Source organism: Vipera berus (assembly GCF_964194415.1).
Source record: "Vipera berus genome assembly, chromosome: 1".
In the NCBI taxonomy this organism is placed as follows: domain Eukaryota; kingdom Metazoa; phylum Chordata; class Lepidosauria; order Squamata; family Viperidae; genus Vipera; species Vipera berus.
The window spans coordinates 183,010,604-183,037,382 of NC_138202.1; the positions used below are offsets into that span (position 1 = coordinate 183,010,604).

Consider the following 26,779-nt stretch of genomic DNA (forward strand, 5'->3'; position numbering starts at 1 on the left):
CCAAGTGGGAGGGGGGATATGTATGAGGGTTTTATTGCTTTCACTTCCTCTATTAACTACATGTAACCTTTTGTTTATTCGCCTTTGTGTCTTCTATCCATTACAATGTAACAAATTGCCTCCATACTATGCATCCCTCTGAACTTCTCCTCCCTAACAGGGCAGCTGGGGAAATGGGGGGGGGAGATACAAACCTCCAGGACCTGGTTTATTTCTCCATCCTCACAATGAGGTGTGAAGAGCTGTGGAATGATCCTGCACAAACAGAGCCAGACTGATGTTATCTTTCTTTTCCCATCAACAAACTTAACACCTGGGGATTTACCGATCTGCACCGCCCGGATGAACTGTGGGGTGGGGTTTGCTTAGGGACACTTTAAAATACCGATCTGTAAGGGAATCCCTCAGATCCTGTCTATTATGCATGCTATCTCCTATTCTTAATAAAAGTTCCTGCTTGGAAGAAACTGTTTCCAAGAGATCTGCTTTCTTAAGATGTGGGCTTGAAGTAGGCCCTGACATTACCACCAATTCAATTATTGTGCATGTGGTGACAATAGTGGCTAGAAGCAGGCTAAAGTTTAGTGGCAGAATAAAGAGAAGAAGAAACAGAATAAACCTTCATGTACCTGCTCATTTTACTCCAAATTAAATAAAATTACATAACCCCAGCCTTCCCAGGGCTGAATCCAACCATAGATGCGCTGCTTTAGTGAGAAACTAATGCAAGCAACAGGAATAAGTGAGCAGGAGTAGCATTTCATTTTTTTTTCTTTCACAAATATAGGAGCCTGAGATTATTCTCTGCCCCCAACTTACAGTTTTTCTTGTGAACTAGATCCCACTAAGAGTCTCTTATTGTATATTGTATACTACAGGAAGTCCTCAACTTATGACCATTTCTTCAGTGCCCATTCAAAGTTACAATGGCACTGAATAACAACCAGTCCTCAGAGTTCTGCCTGTTCTAGAATCTCTCTAGTCACATGATCTCAACCTGGATGCCTGCCAACAAGTTCACATTTACAACTTACCCCAAGCATTCCATGATCATAAAGTCACAATTTGCAACCTTCCATGCCAGCTTCCCTGAAATTCAAATGGGGATGCCAGCAGGAAAGATTGCAAGTCATTGGGTAAGTCTCCCCCACCATGGACCTTCCCCCAGACTCTTTGCATTGCTACCACACCACACCAGTTAGAGCACTTGCTCTAACTCATGCAGCACCTCTTGTGCAAACTCCCCAACCTACATGGTGCCTCTTACCCATACTTGCCAATCCATGAAGTGCCTCTCATGCACTTCATGTGCTCTCCTTGACCCTTCCTGACCCAGCACATCTTGTGCACCCCCTTGCATCCTTGCCAACCTAAGCCTCTTGTTCACGCCCTCTCCACACAGCTTCTCTCAAGCATATTCTGACCTATGCAGCACCTCCTGAACACCTACATACACTCTCCCTTCCTAATCAGTGCCACTTGCAGTGCCTCTCCTGCTGCCTCTTGAATATATATCCCTTGCATACCCTCCCCAACCCATTCAACACCTCTTCTGCATCTCCATGCACTCTCTCCTTCACCCACATGACACCTCTCATGCACACTCCCTCCCCACCCTCTTGCTTTCCCAACCCAGCAGTATGCCCCTGCTCTCTAGCCTGACAGTGAAATGTTCTAAATTAATAGATAATAATTACAGTAGTAGCTCCGTGCATATGAAATTAACTCCAGAAATCTATGTGTTATTAATATTAGTTCATTTAATCAATTGTAAAACATTTTTATTTTAAGCTATATATTATTAATTCATTATCAAGAACTATTTTCAACAGGGATTTTTAACCCAATGCAAAGAGGCAGAAAACCTGAAATTGTACTTATTTTGCTAACCTCAAAAATTTACAGGAATGGTGACTGTAGTCATGAAAGAAACAGATATCTGCTACTCAGGAAGAAAATCATGACGAAATATTAAAGTAGTGTACATCAGACGTCCCCAACACTCCCTGCCCTTGCACCAGCACTAGTTAAGATGCATGCTGGTGCTAGCTGAGCCACAAGCCTCTCACCAGCGGTAGTCGAGCCACAAGCCATGAGGCTCTCATTGGCGCTAGCCAAGCCGCAAGCTGAGACCCTCTCACCAGTGCTAGCAGCCCCGTTTGTGGAGCATGCATTCTCATGTCCCCATTCACACACACATACAGCCACATTTATATGTGCATGCATGTGCACATAAAGGTGCCTGTCCCTCCCTTTCCCACCAGGCCACCAACCCAGAAACGTTTTGGCAACCCCTGGCGTACATCATACTGCAATAAAGGTACATATTGTCAAGGCTATGATTTTCCCATTTGGAATTTATGATTGTGAAAGCTGGACTAGTAGAAAGACTGAATGAAATAAAAATAATGCCCCTGAATTATTGTACTGGAGAACATGGCTGAGATACCATAACCATAACCCCCACCCATGTCTGGTTATGGTGGAGAAAAGGTGGGCAGTGTGTTGGATATGTTCGTGATGAAGTGTTATTTTTAAAAAATAATAAAGGTGGGATAAAGATATAAGATAAGATAAGAATAAAAATTGGCAGACAATCCTAGTGAAATTGTCTGAAAAAACTGTATGTGGCTGAACAAAGAATGTTTGTGTTTTAAAGTATGATTGCATATATTAAGTTTTATTTTATAACCACACACTACACTGTGATAGCTATTATGTGCTGAAAGAAAATATTTAATTAATACGTAAACACACTACTGCAGGGCTTTTGAACCTTTTTACCCATTGTACCACTTTTAGGATATGGCAACATCCAAGTACCACCAGTCACCTAGCAAGGTGTCAAAAACTTGATGATCCCCCCTCCCAAAAAAGGAAAAAAGTGATGAAGTACAGGTAGTCCTCGACTTACAACAGTTCGCTTAGTGACTGTTCGAAGTTACAATGGCACTGAAAAAAGTGCCCCCCAAGCCACAGCCGAGCAAGACACCTGCCTTCCTGCCCGGACACACTCTTCCTCCTGTCTGAGGTTTTTATTGTTGTGAGCATTTCTGTTGAGGATTGGCAGCAGGGGTGGGGTTGGGGGGGGTGTTTGGCTTTTATTCTCCCCCCCATCTTCTGGGTGGTTGCAGCAGGTTTGGGTCACTTCACATGACCTGGGACACTGTGACCGTCATAAATATGAATCAGTTGCGAAGCATCTAAATGTAAATCACAAGACCCTGGAGATGCTGCAACATTCCAGCTAATCAGCACGTCTTCTGGGCTCAGCAGAAGCACTGGGATCAGCGCTGAGCTCCAGCTGGAGCCTGGTGCTGATCCTGGCACTTCCACTGAGCCCTGACAGCCCTCCAGCTCCAGCCATCTCTCGCTTAGGCTTGTGCGGTGCTGCCACCGGTTCAGCTCATTCCCCTCCCCCGCTACCACTTTTCTAGGATGGCCGCGTACCACCTGCCACGTGCCAATGTACCACAGGTGGTACCCGTACCACTGGTTGAAAAGCCCTGCATTACTGGATTCACCAATCCTCCAAAGCCAGTCATTGTCTGAGGAATTCAGAAGAAATATAAAATAAAATATAAATTTAAAAACCTAAATGTAACTGGAAAACAAACTGTATTTCAGTATGAGATGATTATTGATTTTTTAATGGATTACAACTAGACAAAATTTACACTCTTGCCAAAAGCATCAATCTTGAGATTATAATTATAACCCTCTCTGAACATGTTGAGCATCCTTGAGTAAAATAAATACAAAAAAACCCCAGATTGTTATCTGTCGGGAAATGGCTCGATATTCTGTTTCTTTGGCCTCAACCGCATTACAGCAACACTTTAAAACATATGCTATTATAGATAAAAGCTGAAACATATAGCTTGAAAATAGTTACATTAAGATAATGGCCAAAGATTTTAGGAAGATGGCAAGGGTTAGGGAAGAACGGCACATAAATAGGATTGCTCCTACTCTAGCATACTTTGTCTTACAAATGAAAAATTTTAATCCTGTAATACTAGCTCTCAGTGCCACAGAGATGCCAAATGCAAAGTTTTCCATTAATTTCAACTGGAATTGGCACCTTTGTTCAGACAATACAACTAAATAATTCAGAACATATCTTTACACGTGTTATCACAGCACTCTATCTTTAATTATGTTTTATCTCGTGAAACCATTATTTGTATCTGAAACTGAGTTAAAATATAAAGAGCAATTCTAGTAGTTTTTTTAAAAAACAGAGAAAATACTGATTTTGTGAACATATGGATATTTTGTTCCAATTCATTTATCCTGAGTTAGAGAGATGTACTCTTGTAACTTCAATATCTAGGAGTGAGAAAATATGTATAGATCCAATCTCTCTCTCTCTGATTTCAACCTTCTGGACTGCATGATACAATGCTGCTGATTTGATTTGGAAGCATATTTTCCAAATCACGGGAACATCAATCCACCATTTCTCACTGACTTATTAAAACAACCATATGTATTTGCAGGGCTTTTTTTCTCATAGAACGCTCAGAACGGAGTTCCAGCACCTTTTTTGGATGAAACCTTGTAGGGGTAGGCAAGGCGGGTTGTATGACATGTGTGAGTTCCGGCACCTTTTTCTTTTACAAAAAAAGCACTGCGTATTTGTTTCCAGGATTGTTGGCTGGAAAACAGCTGATGTTTTCCTATTTACACTTTGCTCATTTTAAATGTAGTCTATATTTTGAAACCTATAGCAAAATAGCTGACAAAAAGATATCAAGAAAACGTGGGATAGAAAGACGTGAACTGAACATAAGATCTACGCCCGCAGACATTTTACTACAGCAGTTCCTATACAACTGATAGTGGAACATATGATCCTATCTTTACATAGTCTGTAAAAATCAAACATGCTGTCAAAGGTGGCATTTGATACAATTACTGGAAAGAGATTCCCTTAAGCTGTAAAATTAATTTGACCTATATTACCTGCAAAGGAATATTCCCATATGAATTCCACACAATAGACTTTCATCAGTTTTAACATTTATATATCAGCTAAACATTCTCTTGAAGTTACAACTGCACTGAAAAAGTGACTTATGACTGTTTTTCACATTTACCACTGTTGCAGCATCCCCATAGTCACATGATCAAAATTTGGATGCTTGGCAGCTGGTTCATACTTATAATGGTTGCCATGTCCCGGGGTCATGTGATCACCTTTTGTGACCTTTTAACAAGCAAAGTCAGTGGGGGAAGCCAGATTCACTTAACAACCGTGTTACTAATTTAGCAACCGTGTTACTAACTTAACAACTGCAATGATTCACTTCACACTGTAACAAGAAAGCTTGTAAATGGGGCAAAACTCACTTAGCAACAAAAATTTTGGGCTCAATTGTGGTCATAGTTCAAGTACTACCTGTATGAATGAAATGTAATATAACCTTCACTTAGGGTGCAAGTGGGTCACAGCGATGCATTGCTTTAAAGCAGCGTTGTATCTAGATCAATTTACAAGCAATACATTTTGATGATCATTTACGGTATATTATTAAAGTTCAGTATTATTCTGTCAGCAGAGTTGGAAGTAAAATTTTATAAAATCATATATGTGGAAATCCTACAAGCCCTTGTAAAGAGAATAATATTGAAATACAAACTCATATTCAGTTGTATTGAAATTTCTATTAAGAAGTACATAAATAAGTGCTAATAGCTCTTCTAACCTTATTTCTGGGAGACTGAAAAAAATGTTTAATTTTTACTGGCTGATATGGATACCAAGGTATCTCTCCCATTGCAAAGTTTGTTTCCAGAGCTTGTGAAACTCATGCATGACTGAGAGCAATAGCCTGATGGCAGAAAAATCAGAATCAGGCCATATTTATCTCGCAGCTCCAATTCTATACCATTATAGAGAAATCTGAGGGAGATGGGCAGTTAAATAGATAAATAAAAATCTAAATAAAATTTACTCAAAATATGATTGGTTTCATTGTAATTTTTACTAAATTACAAAAGCAGCAATGTAGAAATAGAAAAATTGAGGATGATAATGTTACTATTTCATTGTAAATAATTTCATTACAATTTTCAAGATAAGTTACTTTTATTTTTCTTTAATTTCTCAGTCTTATTCCTCCCTTATCCAAATTTATATTTAGTTCCAGCCAGCTAAGCTGTAAACTTATGGGTTCCTAGATTTTGAAAATTTTATTGAACTATAAAACATTATTGATCAGGGCAGTTCACAAAAATTGGGTGACAGCAACTTTCATAAGCTAGTTCCATGTGAATATCTGTATAATCAACACAGAAAAAATAGAAATAATTTGTAAAACAGAAAAAGTTTGGGAAGTTAACAAAATTGGGCAGGTTAAATAAATTAGATTACAAAACCCATGCCTGATATTTCTGGCTTTTTGCTTTGGCAAAGAATGATGCATAGATTTGCAATTTAAACTTACAGTCTCTTTACAATGATAGATTTCCAGTGTTAGGGGACATGACTAAAGTTGTGACCACTGAAGCAACTTTAAGAAGGCAGCTTTGAAGCAACCTAAATGTGAGGGTGACAGGCCTGGCTGACAAAATCCAGTCACCTGTAAATAATATATTCAGCAGGGTGGCTATGAGAGATGGTGTGTTGGCAGGTTGATGATTACTCTTCCTAACAAGATAACAGTGTTTTGAAAAACTCAACATTCAGAGAGAAAAAGCTCTTCGTACGATCACTTTCCCCATTATTAGTAACTTTAACACAGTTTTCAAATGGTAGTTCTCTCAATATTTCTTTGTGTTATATTCCTAGTTGTATGAGAAGACAGAATGACAATATCAGTCAATATAACAGAACAATTTTCAAAATAATATTTGGCCACCCTGTGCATGAGGACATATCTTACTGTCCTTGTCTTAGTAGTTAATTTAGATCCATGACTAAATAATGGACAACAGACTGTTTTTGGCTTATTATGCTGTGAAATCCCAGCCCAGTAATTTATTTAATGACTATAGTTAAAACATTCTTCATGAATAAAAATAAAAAGGAAAGTAATAACACAATTCTGTGTATGCTTACTGCAAAGTAGGTCCAATGGTATTTGCTTAGTTCTTACTAATAGATTACAAAAGTTGCCTAAAAATCACAATAAATAGAACAAAATGTATGACAGCACTAAACAATAACGCTTTTTCTTTAAGTGCAATTATGAAACAAGCAGCTCAAGCTTCACCACTTCACAGAATTATTTGCTGAATGATTTGTCTGACTCAACATCTGAACATTTACTCACAAAATGAATGAAGATTATGTAGACTGCATTCGGAGAACTTGAATATTTGCATTATGTCAGATCTCCCTCAAAAAATAAATGTGCCATCAAAAACTGTAAGATTTTTGTTTGCTTGTTTTCTAAACATAAAAAGTTGACTAATGTACTGAAACAGCAAAAACCACATGCCAGCAAATTTGCCTAAATATGTGATGAAAGGGACGCGGTGGCTCAGTGGGTTAGGACGCTGAGCTTGTCGATCAGAAGATCGGCAGTTTGGCGGGTCGAATCCCGAGTGCCGCGTAACAGAGTGAGCGCCTGTTACTCGTCCCAGCTTCTGCCAACCTAGCAGTTCGAAAGCACGTAAAAATGCAAGTAGAAAAATAGGGACCACTGCAGTGGGAAGGTAACAGCGTTCTGTGCGCCTTTGGCGTCTAGTCATGCCGGCCACATGACCATGGAGACATCCTCAGGCAAGCGCTGGCTCTTCGGCTTTGAAACGGAGATGAGCACCGGCCCCTAGAGTTGGAAACGACTAGCATGCATGTGCAAGGGAACCTTTACCTTTTATGATGAAAGAGCAAAAAATAAACTCATATACAATATTTATGTCCCAGAACATAGTTGTACAGATGTTATTTATTAGCAATTAGTTTGTTAATATATTTTAAGAATGGAGGGAAATTTGAATAAGCTAATTTTTAAACGAAAGATTCTTCAAGATTCTTTGCTATTGCATTAATTCTTTAGCCAATGCACCTTTAAATACTATTAATCCAAACAATAATGTACTAGTTACTTGGTGCTTTGCTACAGTAAACCTGGTAGCTAACAAGACAAAAAATGAATTCATTTCTTATGTTGCATCACTTTATAAACCTTGGGGGAAATGGACAATGAAGCCACTCAATTATCAAAAACCTTGCTGAGGTTTTTTTCCAGTTTCCTCAAAAATGTTAAATCAAAATGAGTAATTAAATGTCTCTTGCCACCAGAGAGAGTAATATGTGTGAATTCTATTACAACCTTTTCTAAAATGAATGAAATTACACAATAAAATTTTCAGGAGGTGTAGTATCATCTATGAAATTTTTTATAGTCAATATTCGAAGATACATTAAGATGGATTTGAAAGGAATTTCACACCATAAAGAGTCCCCAGCTAATTCACTGAGTTCCAATCTGAAATTCTCTTTTATATTTTTTAAGGCTTCCAAAGAGGACAGGAGTATTTGAGGAAAATTTGATGTTAAATTATGCTGGTATTCTATCCCGATTGAAATCTTAATATTTCTCAGCTGTAAAGACCTCCTCAGTTTATTTCACTGGGACTCATCAGATTTTAGCATTGCTTTTTGATTTGTACTTTCATTTTGCTAATATAATTTGATGTCTTTATATTATGCTTATTAATTGTGCTTTGCTTTGGACAAAATAGCAACATATAATACATTAATAGTCAATCAATACAACCAATGTAGTGCTAAGAAACTTTTGGGGTTTTTTGCAGTATTTATTTTTAATAATGAAAACTAATACAGTAATAAGACTTAGCACTATAATAAAATACAATATGAATATCAGTATAATAAAATATTTTGTAGAACACCTAAAAGCATGTTATAGTATACATTAGAATGGACAGGGCATACTTTTTTGGCAGAGGCCCATTAAATGGCAGTTTGCCACCAACTTGTGATAAAACTCAGGTGATTCAATTGTTACAAAAGGACATAATGGGAACCATATGCAGCCTGCTAGTTGCCTACCTTAATATTTAGAAAGGAGTAAGCATGTTTATGTACGTGTATAAGTTTGTGTACGTATACAACACACTATAATTTCACATCTATTACTAGTAAGCTGTATTTAACAAGCATTACACCCAGTAATGAAATTTGACAAACTTATGGTGTGAGGGAAGAAATAGTCTGAAACAAGTTTTGCTGCATTGCTATACAATTACAGTATGCAAATTAAGTGGAATCATGTCATATGCCAACGGATGAGTCATGTCTGGTATAATAATACTCCAAGGAAAGTAACTGCATATAACTGTGGACTCATCATGAAGAAGCTTTTCTTAAGGACCCCAATGTAAATGGCTGGGGAGCAGGAGAATGAAGTCCAATAAATTTACTTTCACTACCACTATCTTAAGCACTATTATCAGACAAATTGGCAAACATAGATAAAATGTCGAAAATCTTGCTCAGACAGACCACAAACTATAGTAAAGAAGAGCTAAACCCACATCTTGTATTTTCTGCCCAAGAAAAACATAACATACTACTAAGGAACACACTATATGTGCTCTCAAAATATATATACAGGAAACATACAGAGCAGTTCAGATTTTTGAATATTTCAGTAAAATTCCACCAAAAGGTTGGGGCGGAACAAAAAGAGAAGGAAGAAAAATCATCTCCCTTATGGGAACTGGAGTAAGTGTCACTGTTACAAATTCCAATCTTCCATTGTTCAACTTGAAGAATTTAGGCTACCTGGACAAATCTAACAAAAACTTACAACAATCATAGATACTTAATTTTATGAGTCTAAGCCAGCATTTCTATAAACTATTAATTTGAGGAAAGACTGGGTTTGTCCTGAAATCCTTGTTTATTTCACCAGAACAAATTTTCAGTCATAAAACTATTGGTTGAAGGCAAATGGTGGTTCGGAAGTTACATCAATGCAGAATAAATCAGAAAAAGATTTGAATAACACATTTATTTATCAAGCAGTGATGCCTTAACTTTTCACTTAGTAAATTCTCTTTTTTACATGTGGGTACAGCGTAGTATTTTTTTCCCCCTACAAAATTCCATGAGGGGCAGAACAGACAGTCTGCTGCTACTGAATATCCCAGATCAAAGCAAGGGACACTTTTTGAGCTTTGTCAAGAATGAGCCCACAGGGCAAAGCACCCTGTCCAGAGGAATATAGGCCAGAGCTGCTCCTGGCCAATCCAGGCTAAAAGTTTTCCTACTAAGTTGACTGTGATAGCGAGCTTACAATACAAAGAATGAACATGGAAGAAGCTTCATTTTTGCCCCACCCCTCTCCTGGTACAACATAGTGCTGGGCTGAGGGGAGCAGCAGTAGCAGATGAAGGAATTTTAGTTGGGATTTGGGATAGTAAGTCCAGTAGGTTGATTGATGCAGAAATCAACCTAATTCTCATCTAATATCTTGTGAAGGACACAACACCCTCAGAATACATTACAAATACCAGGTATTTACTTGTTCAATTTTTATGTATTTTATTGGAGGTAAGGATGGTAACACCTTGGTAATGTGTGTGGGGGGGGGAGTGGCTTTTATCAGTGCCATTTTTCAAGATTACACATGGTTTTCCTTCCTGAATGACAGAATCTCTTAACCAGTTGACCATCTTCAGTCCTAAGCCTGCTTTTGGGAGGGAAAACTTTTGCCACGCATGGCATAGTAGACTGATGCCTCTTTCCAGTTTCAGCTTATTAGATTAAATCAAAAGATACCTTAAAGGTGCAAGCACTCTTGTCATAGTTTAAAGTAAATCCAAAGTTTTTCTTCTTCACTCTCTGGAAAAGGTGGAAAAATAAGAAAACATATGTACAATAATTTATTTGCAATAGGTTAATGAACCAGAGTGGAACATTTAAAAAGAAATCACAATTAAAACTTTTGTCTACAGATAGTCCTTAACTTACGACCATACCTGAGCCCAACATTTCTGTTGCTAAGTGAGATATTTGTTAAGTGAGTTTTGCCCTATTTTATGACATTTTTTGCCACAGTTGTTAGGTGAATCACTGCAGTTGATAAGTTAGTAACATGGTTGATAAGTGAATTTGGCTTTCCCATTGACTTTGCTTGTGGGAATGTCCCAAAAGCTGATTGCATGACTCTGGGACACTGCAATCTTTATAAATACATGTCAGGTATCAAACATCCAAATTTTGATCACATGCGTGAAAAATGGTCATAAATCACTTTTTCCAGTGCCATTGTAACTTCAAATGGTCACTAAATGAATTGTTATAAGTCAAGGACTACCTGTATATAATGGATCTTTCCATCTGAATTGAGCATCAGAATGTTATTGTTCAGTTGCTAAGTTTTTGTGACCCTATGGGCCATAGCAAGCCAGGATACTCTGCCTGTCTCCCCAGGTTTGCCCAAATTTATGTTCATTGTGTTAATGACACTCTCTAACCATCTCATTCTCTACCTTCCCCTTTTCCTTTTGCCTTCAATCTTTCCCAGCATCAGGATCATTTTTCAATGAGAGCACCAGAATGGGGACCAATTAAGCACCAATGTAAATTAAAAAGCTCTCATTGTACATTTTAGGAAAAATGTCCCTCAGTTAAAATAATCCAAACTGTTAATAAAATTTACATTCACTGTGCAGCAAATGTAAAATGTAGAAGAAACATGAGTGTGAAAGAAGCTTATAAGTAAACCTTGTTAACGGCAGATAATAATTAATATAAGTTGTCAATACTTCATTTTATTAGTTGGACATTTTTTAGATATGTGAATCAGAAAGCCAGACAATTGATTGGAAAAATGCTTTATTAAATCAAAGCAGACTAGAGCAATAATACCTTATATTTTCATGTAGTTAACCCTGTGTAACCCAATCTAAGGCCTTTCAGAAGTGTTGGACACCAACTTCCCTAATTCCCAGCATTAGTGAAACGTGGGATTTGAACTGCTATACAACTAAGAGTTACCAAATTTCAGAAGGTTGAGTTAACCAAAAGAATCAGGCAACATTTTAAAGCTGAACTGAGCCACAGTCCACTAACAGAACAGTAAAACCTTTCCAAAGCATTACAAATATGATTTGATCATATTAATACAAATCCCCATAAAGAGTTCATACTTGAAGAGCACCACTTCAAGCCCATACATTCTTCTATGTAAAAATACATAGAAAGCACACATAGAAAGACTGGTGTTCCAGATACATTTTTTCTTTATGTGTAAATATACAAAAGCCAAGATATAAGCTAATCATTTCTAATCATTTCGAAGAAGCCTATACATAAAAACCAAAGGAACGGATACACCCAACAGCAGAGCAAAGCAAACAAAGAGCCACAGCTAAGGAAGTTATCTAAAACATTTGTGCAAATCTAGACTGTTATTTACCACACGGCACTCCACCACGAGGAAGAACGTAAGGCAGACTCAAAAGAAGATAGAGACAACATCAAAGACACAGTATAACAGCATCAGTTAACAATGGTTGAGGCTGCCAGAAGAGAAAGAGCCAGAATTTTGCATCTCGCTTGACACCAGAAGTGGTAAAAGAGGAAGTGAAGAAGAAGATGCCACCACTGTTTAAGATATATAGTATCTATGTTGTCTGTAAAATGATACAAAGATACTTAACAAACAGTATGAAATCAGAAGGTGTTAAGTTTTCTCCACTGCTGTATTTTTCTCTGTGCTGAAACGACTGAGATCACTAAATTACAGGCGTGTGCAAAACATTTTGTTTTGAATCATTTCAAGTGCAAACCTTCCCAAACCCCCTATCTCTCCAACCGGCTGTTTTCAGCTTTCTAGAAATGTTTTGAGCTTGAAGCAGAGTATAGATATGTAAATGCCAAGAGCTACATATATCGGCGTGTTATGAACATTTCCTGCAATCCTTTAACTACAGCTTCTTCCTCAGACTGAGCAAGGGACTTAGCTTTCCTACAGGTGAAAACTCTCAGTAATCTTTTCTGTTTGATCAGACCATGGCAAAGCCAACTCAGCTTTAGAGGCAGATAGTGCAGCTACTTGGGATAACAACAGGCAAGAGCAGAATAAAAATCTCAAATACATGTTCTATTCCCTACCAAAAATAAGAAGTGTCATCAGCATCTTTGAGTTTATTAATCAGTTGGTTGATCACAACTGTTCAACCAACTATGATCCAGAGTTTTCCTATCTGCTGTAGCAAGGGCTCATGCAACTCATTCATTACAATTTCAATATGTATAATGAATGAAATTTTTGTTCCATGACAGCCTGTATTATCATTCAATACTGAAACAAAATTAGAGATAAGTCCTGTTTCTTATTTATATTTTCCCATCAATGTTCAATTACAAACTTGTCAATAAGGTACTCAAATTAATAATCCAAGGCACAGCATTTTTTCTGTAAAGTATATGTAATACATTACATGAGCCAATCTAATGTAGCAGGTAGCACTCCTCATTAAAAAGAAAAAAACTTGGCTTCATCTATAATCTATGTATATGTAATTATAGATGCAGTAATGAAAAGATGAAGCTGACATCTATGAAACATGTGCCAAAAAAAATTGACCCCCAACCTTTTGGAAGGAAACACAAAAACATACATAGCATAGCCAAGTCTTACTCACTTGGAATTGCCACAGGCTAATAAATATGAGGGGAAAAACACTCTCTACAAAGCATGTAATTTTGATACAGTTGGGTGAGAATGGTTTGTTTCAAAAGCAGGTTTTTTTTCCCTTTCTGCTGTCTCGTACATACAATATTTACTGTATATAAAAAGCCAAGTCAGTTGCCTATTATGGGCTTCCTTCTTGTTTTAACAGGATCTAAATAACCAAGATCATGTTAAGGGATGTAGTTCTCAATTGATCTTTTCAAAGGAGCCTCAGGGCAAATTGTTCTATTATTTATTTGAAGGAATGAAATGCTGGAAGTGCAACAGGATAAGACTAAATGATGAAAGTTTTCATTATTACCAATTCAGGTCTCAGTTTTGGCCACAAAAAATACATATTGTAGTAGATTAGCTGGAATAGATACATCAAATCTCCTGTCTCTGACATTAACTTATTTCTACATTTTATTATATTTTAAGAATATTTAACCAAATCAAAACCATTGCAAAAATATTGGTCCCTTATACACTCCACTCTTCCTAGTTTTATAAGAAACATAAATGATATCTAAACTTCTATTCCAAAATTTAAATGTTGTTTATATTCCTCATAAGACTTATCCAAAAAATTTAGTCCAGGACACTAATAACATATCATTAGCAACAAGTAAGTAACTGAGTGCTTTTTAATAATCTTGCAATTCACACACTCATAAAAACTTTTTTTTTGCTCATAATTTGCTGAAGGATAGAGAAAATGACTAAATACAATAGCTCCCTCTCAGAAAGGGATGATAGAAAGATCATATTTTATTACTACAAATTTGTATTTGAAGCAGAGATTAATCTGGAATTAAATATAACTATTTATTTATAGTCCCAAGCAAAAAAGAACTTTAAAAGAGTCCTAATGGATGATCACTTGACTATGAGCCAGCAATAGTCATATTTATATCTGATAAATAAGTGTCGATAGCCAGGAGAAATGTATATTTTCTTTTTTAAGCATTTAAAGTGTTGCAAGCATCCATCAACATAAAACTCATTTTAAAAAGGCTCAAAAAGTAAAGGGAAGGGAGGTGGACCAGTAACAGAGAACAATTTATGTGTTTTTTTCAATCATTCAGTCCAGCAAATATATTTTTGGAATATCTGAATACTGAAATATCTGCTTTTGCTTGGTACTAATCTGTAGCCATGTTTGCATCATAAAAGAACTTCCCACCCAACTTCCAACAAGTTTAAGTTTTTCTATCATGTTCAGCTAAACACTAGTACTCATTAGCAATTTAGGAGTAATTCAAACTAGCAATCACATTCAGGTGTACATTAGTATGAAGAACCAATCTGCCCTCTCTTCTTTATATACAAACCAAGACTGGCAAGATTAATTAATCTATTATGCAAAACACTTTAAAAGATAACTTACTGCTTGTCAGGTGATTTGGTGAGGTATGTTGCCCATTGGGTGTGCTTGAAGTAAGGTCAATCGCCACATTGGAGTGTTCCCTTTCAGGTGAAAGGTCATGGTCACCTATTATATTTTTAAAAAGTGTCAGTTTTTATTTAGAAAAACTGTTATTTGCACCCAGGACAAAACTGTTTCTGGTAATTTTGCTCCCAAGGTTATTAGATTCTTCCATTCATTAAAGGCTAGTGTGCAGGTTACAACTGCTACAAGATATGGCAGAAAGGTTTATTTGCTTGCTCAACATTAACAACACTGGTTTAATATTATGGTCTTGGGACAAGGCCAAAGAAATATCCACACCCCTTCAAATTCACACTCAGTTCCTTTGCATACAGTGTATGGTATATTTAAAAAAAAAACACAAAGAGGGAAATATGTTCCATACAGTCTGCCTATCATCTTCTGTCCATCAAGACATCTATATAGTATCACTGAAATGACCAAACCAACAAAAAATAAAATAATGATAATAAAGAATTATCTTCATCTCCCAATAAAGCAAAAGTCCAAACAGTGAAAGAAAAATTAAACCGATACTTACAGGGCAGGTATCCATCAGTAGCCTCCACTTCCATAATCAAAGTGCAGTGCTATAAAATAAAAAGTACACCATCAAAGATGCCCTCATCTGACAACTGTTGAAAGACCTAGGTTTCTTAGTCAACTCTCCTTTTTGTCCTTGCTAATCAAACCAGTGTTTGCGTAGCAGAAGCCTCTTTGCCTGGAATTTTTCTGAAAGCACCCAATGATCAGAATAAGTTAATTACTTTTTTCCAAAAATGAACCCCAGGAGAAGGCAAGGGGGAATCACACACTAAAATAATTACTAACCAGTTTCTAAATAAATCCTATTTAGGTCAGGTATGTGTTAACAGGCTTTCTAGTGGCTTAACAATCAACAGCTACTTCTACACAAAGGCAGGAACGTATTTGTTAATAAATCCAACAGGGAATCTGAGTATCTCAAGTAGGAATTTTTGGACTGAATTTTAAGTACTGTCAAATGTCAATGCTATAAAGTTTCTTACCATTATGGCTCTTCTATGGTGTGAACAAAAAATGGAAAATGTATGCTTCCATGACACTGATATAACATTTTTGCACAGGAACCAGTTTATTCTAGCTTAAGTTTTTAACCCTGGGGCAATTTTTAAAGTAGTTCCAGACTGCTTGCATTACTGCAGTCTCAAAAGTTTCTTGAAGCACTTTGCTAGCAAGCAGCATGCTATTACTTTCTAGAAATCAAATAACCATATTAGATGACACACAGTCATTTCCTATATGAATAAAAATGAAATAAAATAAAAAGGTAAATAATCAACATTTTAAAGTGAAATTGGGAAAAAAAACATGCCCAGCAAAAAATTGCATTTTCTCCTCCTAGATCCCCAGCTCCCTTTTGCCTTTAGTTTCAAAACTCTTATTACATCAAGCAGTTAAATTATTCACAATGAACCATTTCTGTATTGATTGCCAAGTATATTTAGCCCCAGCTCCTGGAATTTCTCCATTACTTACTGGAAAACAGGCAGCTCCATTTCTTGTCTCCTAAACCACTTCCCTTTACCTCATCCCCCTCCTTAAGAAAGAAAGACTTCTCTGCTACGTTCCTTTCTCTTTGGCATACACCATATCAAATTCCCAAGATACTCAGTATAATGTTTAGATTTCATAGGGGAACGCTGCCATTGTGTTGATGTTTACATGGCTTTAAGAATACTTGAGATCTAAATGTTTTAGCATAAGAGCAATTCCCTCATGTCTTTCCAAATTACCTTATCTTCCACCTTCAGCAGGTAACATACATGGTAACAAGGGAAAAAAAGTTCCTAAAGCCCACGGGGGAGGAGAGAAATACTATCCCAGCCAATGAGATGGATAGAAAGGTAAGGGAAGGGGGGGGGAGAGAGAGAAAGAAAGAAAAGTTCTATGGTTTAAAAAAAAGTTTGTTCCCCATTTCCAAATTCTTACGGCAGTTTCTACCACTCCTCCCAACCAAGAACGAAGAGAAAGACGGAATTACGATGCCCTGGAACTACAGAGAGATGGGGGCGCCTTTTGAAATAAGTCAGATCCCTCTTTTTTCCTCTCATTCCCCCCTCCTCCTCCAGAGTTCAAGGGAAGATGGAGAAAACTTACAGGTAGATCATTCAGAGCAAGCGGATCGGAAGGGAAACAAAGCAAAAATGAAGAAGGAAGCGTCTTCTCTCTCCTCCCCCCCCTTCAGGATGGGCTTGTTGGGAATGGCACGTACTTTCAGGAAAGATGAAGAACAAAAAAGGGAGAGAGAGAGGTCAGCCAAAGCTACAGCAGTGCGACTAACCAGACGAGAGAAAACTTGATCCACCGGTTCCTTAAGAACTGAGAGGGAAGGGGGGAAAATCTTGGAGGAAAGAAAAGAAGAAAAAAAAAGAAGAGGGGAGGGAACCTGAAAGGAATAGATCACGGAGTTTAAGAAGAAGAAAAAAATCCAGAAACTCAGGCCAATAATTATTTTTGGCCCTAGGCAAAATAAAACGATCTCCTAATTTTACCGGTGTCTATGTTTCTTTCCGCGCGCTGTCAATTAATTTCAACCCTGCATTTTTAAAATGGAACGCGTGGCGAGCCGTGAAATATTGTGTTATCTTGGATGGAAGACTCTTCCTAACTGCAAATGAAAAGCCCAACTCAGTTAGAAAACAAAAGCCAACCGTATCAAAACTGGGGGCGAATTAATCGATTAACCCCCTAGAAATTAGAATTCTGTTTTTAAGGCATCCTTTAATCTGCATTCACTTAGATGGGTCGGCCAACATTAAAAGATGGTTTTCCAAACAGAAATGCAAATCTACCCTTTTCGCGTCATGCTATTCTAAAGATTTATTTTGGAATTAAAAAGCAACAAGTCCTGTTGACCCCGAGGTTAGAGATGCTCCATAATTGCGCGGTACTCTGTGACAGACCTTATCCGTCTCCCTGCCCTTCGCAGGCACACACACACCTATTCACCAATGCACACCCCAACGACACTGAAGACAGAGCCCGGTAGGCAGTCTTTCTGGAGAGAAATGTTCTCGTTTCCATCCGCCGCTAGCCAAGCCGAAGAAATAGCCCAACAAAGATTTACCTCAGCAGTGCGTGTAGGGAAACAATTCCACCATCCTCCCGGTTTGTTTGTTTTGTTAATGAGTCTTTTCCTTTCTCGGTTTCTTTCCTAGGCTTAGCGATCGTGTGTTTGTGCCCCGCAGTTGGTTATGGAAACTAAGGCAGTGGATCTGTAGCTAAGGGTAATCCTGTTTTTTACTTCCTCCATCTTCAGAGAGCAGGGTTAGCCTGGGACAACTGGTCAAACCCCGAGAAACCGATCCGGCAACTCACTCGCTCGCGCACTCACACAGGCATCACGGACGTCTCACCCAGACACCCTGAGCTGGAGAGAGCGATCTGGGAAGCGCGTTGTCTGGCTTGGCAGCGCTGCTCAGCTGACTCGGCAATCGATTACAGGACAAGTCCCCGAACACGCCCGCAGCCTCTTGGCTCCCGAGCTCAGGCGGCTCTTCGCAGGCGGAGGCGCTGGGTGTCTGGGCAGACCCTGCTCCGCCACAGGAGCAAGGGGAAAGGGCCTTGTCGTGACCCCGGAACAGTAGCCGGCACGGCATAAACTTTCGGGGGAGGGGGCTTTTTATCGCTCCATTTTTCTTGCTGTGAAACTCTGCCGGTTGGGCACTCTGTATTTCCAGCGTTGTCTGTCTCAACATAACCGTAACACGGAAGCGAAATCGAATAAAGTAAGAGCGAGAAAGCGAGAGATCGCAGTGCAAAATAGTCTGATGAAGGCTCGCTAGCAGATAGGCTTCAAACACTGGGCTAAGACGTGTTTTGTGGTTCAGTATGTTGTGCTATCTTTGGCTGATCGCAAACATCTTAGCGGGATTGAATACGCTATATACAGAGATGGGAGGCCCCAGGAATTCGCAAAGCTGTAGGCTAAAAACTGGGAAGTTTTTATGTACATGTATAACTTATATCCCAGAAGGTGGCAAAATTATTCCCATATAGTTGCCAAGAAAAATAGATGGATGTGCCCATATAGTCACCAATAGTAGCCCTCAGCTTGGAAGGAGATTTTATGTGAATCCCTGCAGCTACCCTCAGCTTATGTTTTAGTGTTGCCAAATGCAGGTAGTTGGGTTAATTTAGTAAAATAGTAGTTAACCCATATGGCCTTGAATCAGTTTCAGTCTTTACACTTGAAATAAACCAAGGTCTCTAATCCAAGTATAATACAGTATTATAGTAAGTCTAAGAACCAAAGCTCTTCAGATATACATGATCTATCCCAAATTTCCCCATTTGTGAGGGAGCGCTCAGTGTGGCCAAAAAAAGACTCAAGGAAGGGCATTTTCCATATAATCAGAAGAACCTTCCCTTTTACTGTTTGTCATGCTTGGTTGCTGAGAACGGAGATACAACACAGATTCAAAGTCCTGAGTAAGTCTTTGTGTAATCTTATCCATGCTTGGATTAATGTCTATCTTGACATTTTCTTAACAAGAATTTTGCCATGATCTCCATCCAGAATGGATTTTCAACCTCCCAGTCTAATCTATACCTGGGGATTTCCAGGTGGTTTCCCATCCAAGGGCTAACAAGGTTTATTTCTGCTTAAATTGTTCAAGATTAGTAAGATGCTGCCACCTGCTGTGTGCAATGCATATCTACTCAAAAGTAAATTCCATTGATAGTGCTAAATTAATTTATAGGCTAAAACAGTTTTTAAGTATATTAATAATAACTTGATGCTTATGTCAAACATTTTAATAGATAAGCAAATTGCCTCTCATATCACTAGCCCAATGTTTTCAGGAAATGGCCAGTGGATTCCTCCCCCTCCCCTGCCCCAGGCAGCCATCTGATTTGTGTTTTGTTGGTTGTAGGCACCAGAGCTGAGAAGGCCCTTCCACAATTACCTTGTTTAAACTTTCCCAGCATTCTATGGGCAATGGAAGAGAGTGAAAATGAATGTGCTGCTCAATTCCAAATGCTTGGAAGTGAAAGCTGCACTGTGTGGAGGGACTTGTGGTGAATAAAGCTGAGGCAAAAGTTGCACATCCTAAAATACTTTCACAGGGATACATTAATATTCCATGACTGACCATTCATGAGTATATCTCCCTTAAATAATAAAATTGGATTCCAAACAACTCAGTTTCCTTTACTGACCTATTATCTTTTTCTATCTTGTAGCAGAAGAGAACTTAATTTTTGAATTCAAGTGGTCACCATATTGGCTTCTGCCAATAATAAAGAAAGATAAAGATAAACAGAACTTTTTGGAGGCAAGAATAATTGATGACTCTTGTTTAATACCTCCCTTATTTCAATACATCCCTGTCCTAGTCCACCACTGCATGTACATGACATACAGAATTTGGATGTTTAAAGACCTGTCATGTTTATTTAGAGCTTGAGATGAAAATGTGTCAGGCAGAATGCCTCACCTTACTTGAATCTTGACTCCCTGTATCATTTGGCCTTAGAAAAGAGACTTGCTTCGATTTGTCAATGTAATGAAAAGTGAAGCATGCCGTATTAATCATTAGTATCAGACTTAGAATAGAATAGAGCTGGAAGGGACCTTGGAGGTCTTCTAGTGAAATAAATCTTTATCAGAATAAAGGTTTACAATGGTATCTTGGCACGCAACTGTTTTGAAACTTTGAATTTGGTACTTGACATGAAAAATTTGTCCCAGTACTCATTGTTTGTTTGGTACTCAATGCACAAGCTAGACTTGTCAGTGTTGGCTGCCTTATGGGAAAACATTGTTTGGTACTCATTGTTTTTGATATTCATTGTGCCTCCTGGAACCAATTAATGATGAGTACAGAGGTATTTATGTTGGATAGTGGATACAGTATCATGATCAAAGCTCTCTCTTTTGTATATGTATGTGATACTGCTGTATATGCAAACTGGGAAGGCTTTGATCACCATGCAAGGCCTACCATTTTGCTGTTTTGAACACACACACACAAATGCACAAACATACAGACTGTCAGAACCCACTTCAGCCCACATCTTAAGAAAGAAGGACTCTTGGAGACAAGATTTTCCAAACAGGAACTTTTACTAAGAAATAGGAGATAGCAGGCATAATAGACAGGATCTGAAGAATCCCCTCACAGATCGATATTTTTAAAGTGTCCCCAAGCAAACCCCATCCCTCAGTTCGTTTGGTCAGTTCCGGATCAGCCAAGCTCCAGGTGGTAAGCCCCTCATGGGACAAGAGAGACAGCAGTCTGTTTGTAGGAGGATCATTTCCACCCCTTCACATTTCATCCGGAGAAACAACCCAGATTCTGGAGGCTTTCATTCCTCCCTTTCCACCTCCTTTCCTAGCTGCCTGCGAGATAAGAAGGAAATGCCTAGTGAGAGAGTAATTGATTATATTGTGATGGATAGAAGGCAGGCGGAATAAACAAAAGGTTACATTCAAGAAAGGAAGTGAAATCAATAAAAAAAACCCATGCTTGTTCTCTCTCATCCTTGGGAATGGCAGAATCCAGGGGAGAGTGAGATTTGGGTTTTGCACAGAAGAGATAGTTAGAAATGAAATATAAATGGATTCTGACATCCTGCTCCCCCTTTAAAAATAGGAGAGATCCTCCTGTAGAGGAAACAAAAATATAGCTGTTGGCCTGGTTTGCTGGGATATTCTATATGAAACCTCTTTAGCAACTTAGGTGCTCTAATGTGACGTTTATTGACCCAATCGTTTTCTGAGGAGGGAAGGTGTTTCCAAGCTACTAGGTATTGAATTTCTCCATGGTACTTTCTAGAATCTAGGATTTCTTTTACCTCGAAATGTTGTTCTCCTTCAACCATGATTGGAGGTGGGGGGGTTGGCTGTAAGGGTGACTGTTGTTCCCTTTTTAGCAAACTGCAGTGAAAGATTGAGTGTATTTGCCTAAGATTTTTGGGTAGTTCTAATTCTACTGTTACCAGGTTTATGATTCTTTTAATTGGAAAAGGTCCTATATATTTTGGTCTGAGTTTTTTACAGGGTGTAGGGATTTTAGGGATTTTGTAGATAAATATACCATCTCTCTTACCCTGAATGGTGTGGGATCAACTCTCTTTTTGTCTGCCTGTGTTTTGTATGCTTGCCTAGCTTCGTCTAAAGCTTTTCTAACTATTGGCCAGGTGTTTTGCAATTGTGCAATCCATTCTTTCAGTGATGGGATTTCCAGTTCGTTTGGGATTAGTTCTGGCATAGGGCTGAAACTTTGACCGGTGGCTATTTGAAAAGGAGTGTAGCCTGTGCTGGAGTGGACTGCATTATTGTAAGCAACTTCTGTGAAGGAAAGTAGGTCTTTCCAATTTGTTTGCTGGAAATTAATAAAGCATCTTAAGTATTACTCAAGTATTGAGTTCCCGCGTTCCAATTGATCATTCCCCTGAGGATGATGACTAGATGTCAGTCCCTGAGTAGTTCCTTGTTGTTGTTAGCTGTGAAGTCGTGTCCGACCCATCGCGACCCTATGGACAACATTCCTCCAGGCCTTCTTGTCCTCTACCATCTTCTGGAGTCCATTTAAGCTCACGCCTACTGCTTCAGTAACTCCATCCAGCCACCTCATTCTCTGTCGTCCCCTTCTTCTATTGCCCTCGATCTTTCCCAGCATTAGGCTCTTCTCCAGTGAGTCCTTCCTTCTCATTAGGTGGCCAAAGTATTTGAGTTTTAGCTTCAGGATCTGGCCTTCTAAAGAGCAGTCAGGATTGATCTCCTCTAGGACTGACCGGTTTGATCGCCTTGCAGTCCAAGGGACTCGCAGGAGTCTTCTCCAGCACCATAGTTCAAAGGCCTCAATTCTTTGGCGCTCAGCCTTTCTTATGGTCCAACTTTCACTGCCATACATTGCAACTGGGAAGACCATAGCCTTGACTATACGCACTTTTGTTGACAGGGTGATGTCTCTGCTTTTTAGTGTGCTGTCTAGATTTGCCATGGCTTTCCTCCCCAGGAGCAAGCGTCTTTTAATTTCTTGGCTACAGTCCCCATCTGCAGTGATCTTGGAGCCCAGGAAAATAAAATCTGTCACTACTTCCATTTCTTCCCCACTATTTGCCAGGAATTGAGAGGGCCAGATGCCATGATCTTGGTTTTCTTAATGTTAAGTTTCAACCCAAGTTTTGCACTCTCCTTCTTCACCTGCAACAAGAGGCTCTTTAGTTCTTCTTCACTTTCTGCCATTAGAGTGGTATCATCTGCGTATCTTAGGTTGTTGATATTTCTTCCGGCAATCTTAATTCCAACTTTTGATTCATCTAGCCCTGCCTTTCTCATGATGTGCTCTGCATATAAGTTAAATAGGCAGGGCGACAGTATACAGCCTTGCTGGACTCCTTTCCCAATTTTGAACCAATCAGTGGTTCCATGTCCAGTTCTCACTGTTGCTTCTTGACCCGCATATAGGTTTCTCAAGAGACAAATAAGATGGTCTGGTACTCCCATCTCTTTAAGAACTTGCCACAGTTTGTTATGACCCACACAATCAAAGGCTTTAGCATAGTCAATGAAGCAGAAGTAGATGTTTTTCTGGAACTCCCTAGCTTTCTCCATGATCCAGCGTATGTTGGCAATTTGATCTCTAGTTCCTCTGCCTCTTCAAAATCCTGCCTGTACTTCTGGTAGTTCTCGATCCACATACTGCTGAAGTCTAGCTTATAGGATTTTAAGCATGACTTTACTAGCATGAGAAATGAGTGCAATGGTGCGATAGTTTGAACATTCTTTGGCACTGCCTTTCTTTGGAATTGGAATGTAAACTGGTCTTTTCCAATCCTTTGGCCACTGTTGAGTTTTCCAAATTTGCTGGCAAATTGAGTGTAGCACTTTTACTGCATTGTCTTTTAAGATTTTGAATAGCTCAGCTGGAATACTGTCACCTCCACTAGCTTTGTTGTTGCTCAGCTTTCCTAAGGCCCACTTCACTTCACATTCTAGGATGTCTGGCTCGAGGTCAGTGACCAACTCATTGTGATTATCAGGGACGTTAAGCTCATTCTTGTATAGTTCTTCTGTGTAATTTTGCCACCTCTTCTTAATCTCTTCTGCCTCTGTTAGGTCCCTGCCATTTTGGTCCTTTATCATGCCCATTTTTGCATTAAACGTTCCCTTCATCTCTCCAATTTTCTTGAAAAGATCTCTGGTCCTCCCTATTCTATTGTTTTCTTCTATTTCTTTGCACTGTTCATTTAAGAAGGCATTCTTATCTCTTCTAGCTATTCTCTGGAATTCTGCATTCAATTGGGCATATCTATGTTTTTCTCCCTTGCCTTTCACTTCCCTCCTTTCCTCAGCTATTTGCAAAGGTTCCTCAGACAGCCATTTTGCTTTCTTGCATTTCTTTTTCTTTGGGATGGTTTTGGTTGCTACCTGTTGTACAATGTCACAAACCTCTGTCCATAGTTCTTCAGGCACTCTGTCTATCAGATCTAATTCCTTAAATCTATTTGTCACCTCTACTGTATATTCAACAGGGATATGATTTAATTCATACCTGACTGGCCTAGCGCTTTTCCCTACTTTCTTTAATTTAAGCCTAAACTTTGCAACAAGAAGCTCATGGTCTGAGCCACAGTCAGCTCCTGGTCTTGTTTTATTGACTGTATAGAGCTTCTCCATCTTTGGCTGCAGAGCATATAGTCAATCTGATTTCTGTGTTGACCGTCTGGTGATGTCCATGTGTAGAGCCGTCTCTTGGGTTGTTGGAAAAGAGTGTTTGCTATGACCATCGTATTCTCTTGACAAAATTCTATCAGCCTGTGCCCTGCTTCATTTTGTACTCCAAGGCCAAACTTGCCTGTTATTCCAGTTATCTTTTGGCTTCCTACTTTAGCATTCCAATCCCCCATGATGATAACGACATCATTTTTTGGTGTTAGTTCTATAAGGTGCTGTAGGGCTTGTAGAACCGGTCAATTTCATCCTCTTCAGCACTGGTGGTTGGGGCATAGACTTGGACTACTGTGATATTGAATGGTTTGCCTTGGATTCGAACTGAGATCATTCTGTCATTTTGAGGATTGTATCCCAGTATTGCTTTTCCTATTTTTTTATTGACTATGAAGGCTACTCCATTTCTTCTGAGGGATTCTTGTCCGCAGTAGTATACCTGATGGTCATCTGAATTAAATTCACCCATTCCTGTCCATTTTAGTTCGCTGATACCTAAGATGTCGATGTTCAGTCTTGTCATCTCTTGTTTGACCACGTCCAGCTTTCCTTGATTCATGGATCTTACATTCCAGGTTCCTATGGAGAAAAAATCTTTACAGCATCGGACTTTCCTTTCACCACCAGACACATCCACAGCTGAGCGTCCTTTCGGCTTTGGCCCAGTCGCTTTATTCTTTCTGGCACTACTAGTACTAGCCCTCTGCTCTTCCCCAGTAGCATATTGGACGCCTTCCGACCTGAGGGGCTCATCTTCCAGCGTCATATCGTTTTGCCTTTTGGTACTGTCCATAGGGTTTTCATGGCAAAGATACTGGAGTGGGTTGCCATTTCCTTCTCCAGTGGATCACGTTTTGTCAGAACTCTCGGCTATGACTTGGGTGGCCCTGCACGGCATAGCTCATAGCTTCATTGAATTACGCAAGCCCCTTCGCCACGACAAGGCAGTAATCCATGAAGGGGGAGTAGTTCCTAAGAGGGATAAAAATTTCTTCCAAAACTTTGACGTAAATTGTACTCTCCTATCAAATATGATGAGTTGAAGTGCCCCATGCAGTCTGTAAATGTGCTGCACGAATAGTTTTGCTAAGGTTTTTGTGGTGGGAATCTTTTGGCAAGGAATAAAGTGTACCTGTTTAGAAAACAGATCCGTAACCCCCCCTCTCCCCAGATGACAATGTTCCCATTGCTTTCTGGTAATTCCACTATAAAATCCATGGCTATTTCTTTCCAGAGGGCTGAGGGTTTTACCCCTATGTGACAGTTCAGGCGACTTCCCCTGCAGCCTCTTAGCCATTGCACATGTTTGGCAGCTGGCCACATAGCTTTCTATGTCCTTTTTCATGGATGGCCACCAAAATTGCCTTTTAATTAAATGTAAAGTTTTTACAAACCCAAAATGTCCTGGTAATTTTGTATCATGGCACAACTGCATGAAATTGATCCTCTGGGTGGCCGGTATGTATAACGTCTCCTCCACCCAGGGTAGTCTGTCTTTGATTGTGCACACATGTCTAATTTTCTGCAACCATTTATCTATTTCCAAGGACTTTTGGAATTCAATTCCAGTTTGGCTATCCAGCTGCAGCTTTATTTTAGCTTGAGACCTGGTGGTTACTGGTGCTGCCAGTTGTTCGGGCATAAGTGGTTTAGAGTCAGTGGCCTGTATGCTGTTACATTGGGGCATGTGAGACAGTGCATCCGCCAGGAAATTCTTTCCCCCCGGTAAGTGTTTAAGTGTGAAACGGAATCAGTGAAAATGTTGAGACCAGCGGACTTGCTTAGGAGTGAGGAGGGGATTTTACAACATTGGAGTGAAGAAAAGAAAAAAAAATAGCTTGGGAATATTATGAGAACTTATATAAGCAACAAACAGTTCCAGATGATAGGATAAAACAATTCTTGGAAGAAACAGAGATACCTAAAATACCAGAGAAATATCACAAGATATAAATACTT

General features: G+C 39.0%; 1 protein-coding gene across 4 annotated transcripts in view; it reads right to left on the reverse strand.

The window, feature by feature from the left end:
* The window catches only part of IKZF2 (IKAROS family zinc finger 2), a 175,562-nt gene extending 157,085 nt beyond the window's left edge, over positions 1-18,477 (reverse strand). For 2 of the 4 annotated variants that reach the window (XM_081340965.1, XM_081340964.1), the window contains exons 1-3: positions 18,206-18,477; positions 15,638-15,686; positions 15,055-15,159 (exon numbers count right to left, since the gene is read on the reverse strand). In XM_081340965.1, the coding sequence (XP_081197091.1) occupies positions 15,055-15,159; positions 15,638-15,671 (139 nt within the window). In that variant the 5' untranslated portion in view covers positions 15,672-15,686; positions 18,206-18,477. Of the gene's footprint in view, positions 1-15,054; positions 15,160-15,637; positions 15,687-18,205 lie in introns of those variants that run through there. The other 2 variants (XM_081340970.1, XM_081340968.1) reach the window with 2 other exon arrangements.
* Positions 18,478-26,779: the final 8,302 nt, after the last annotated feature.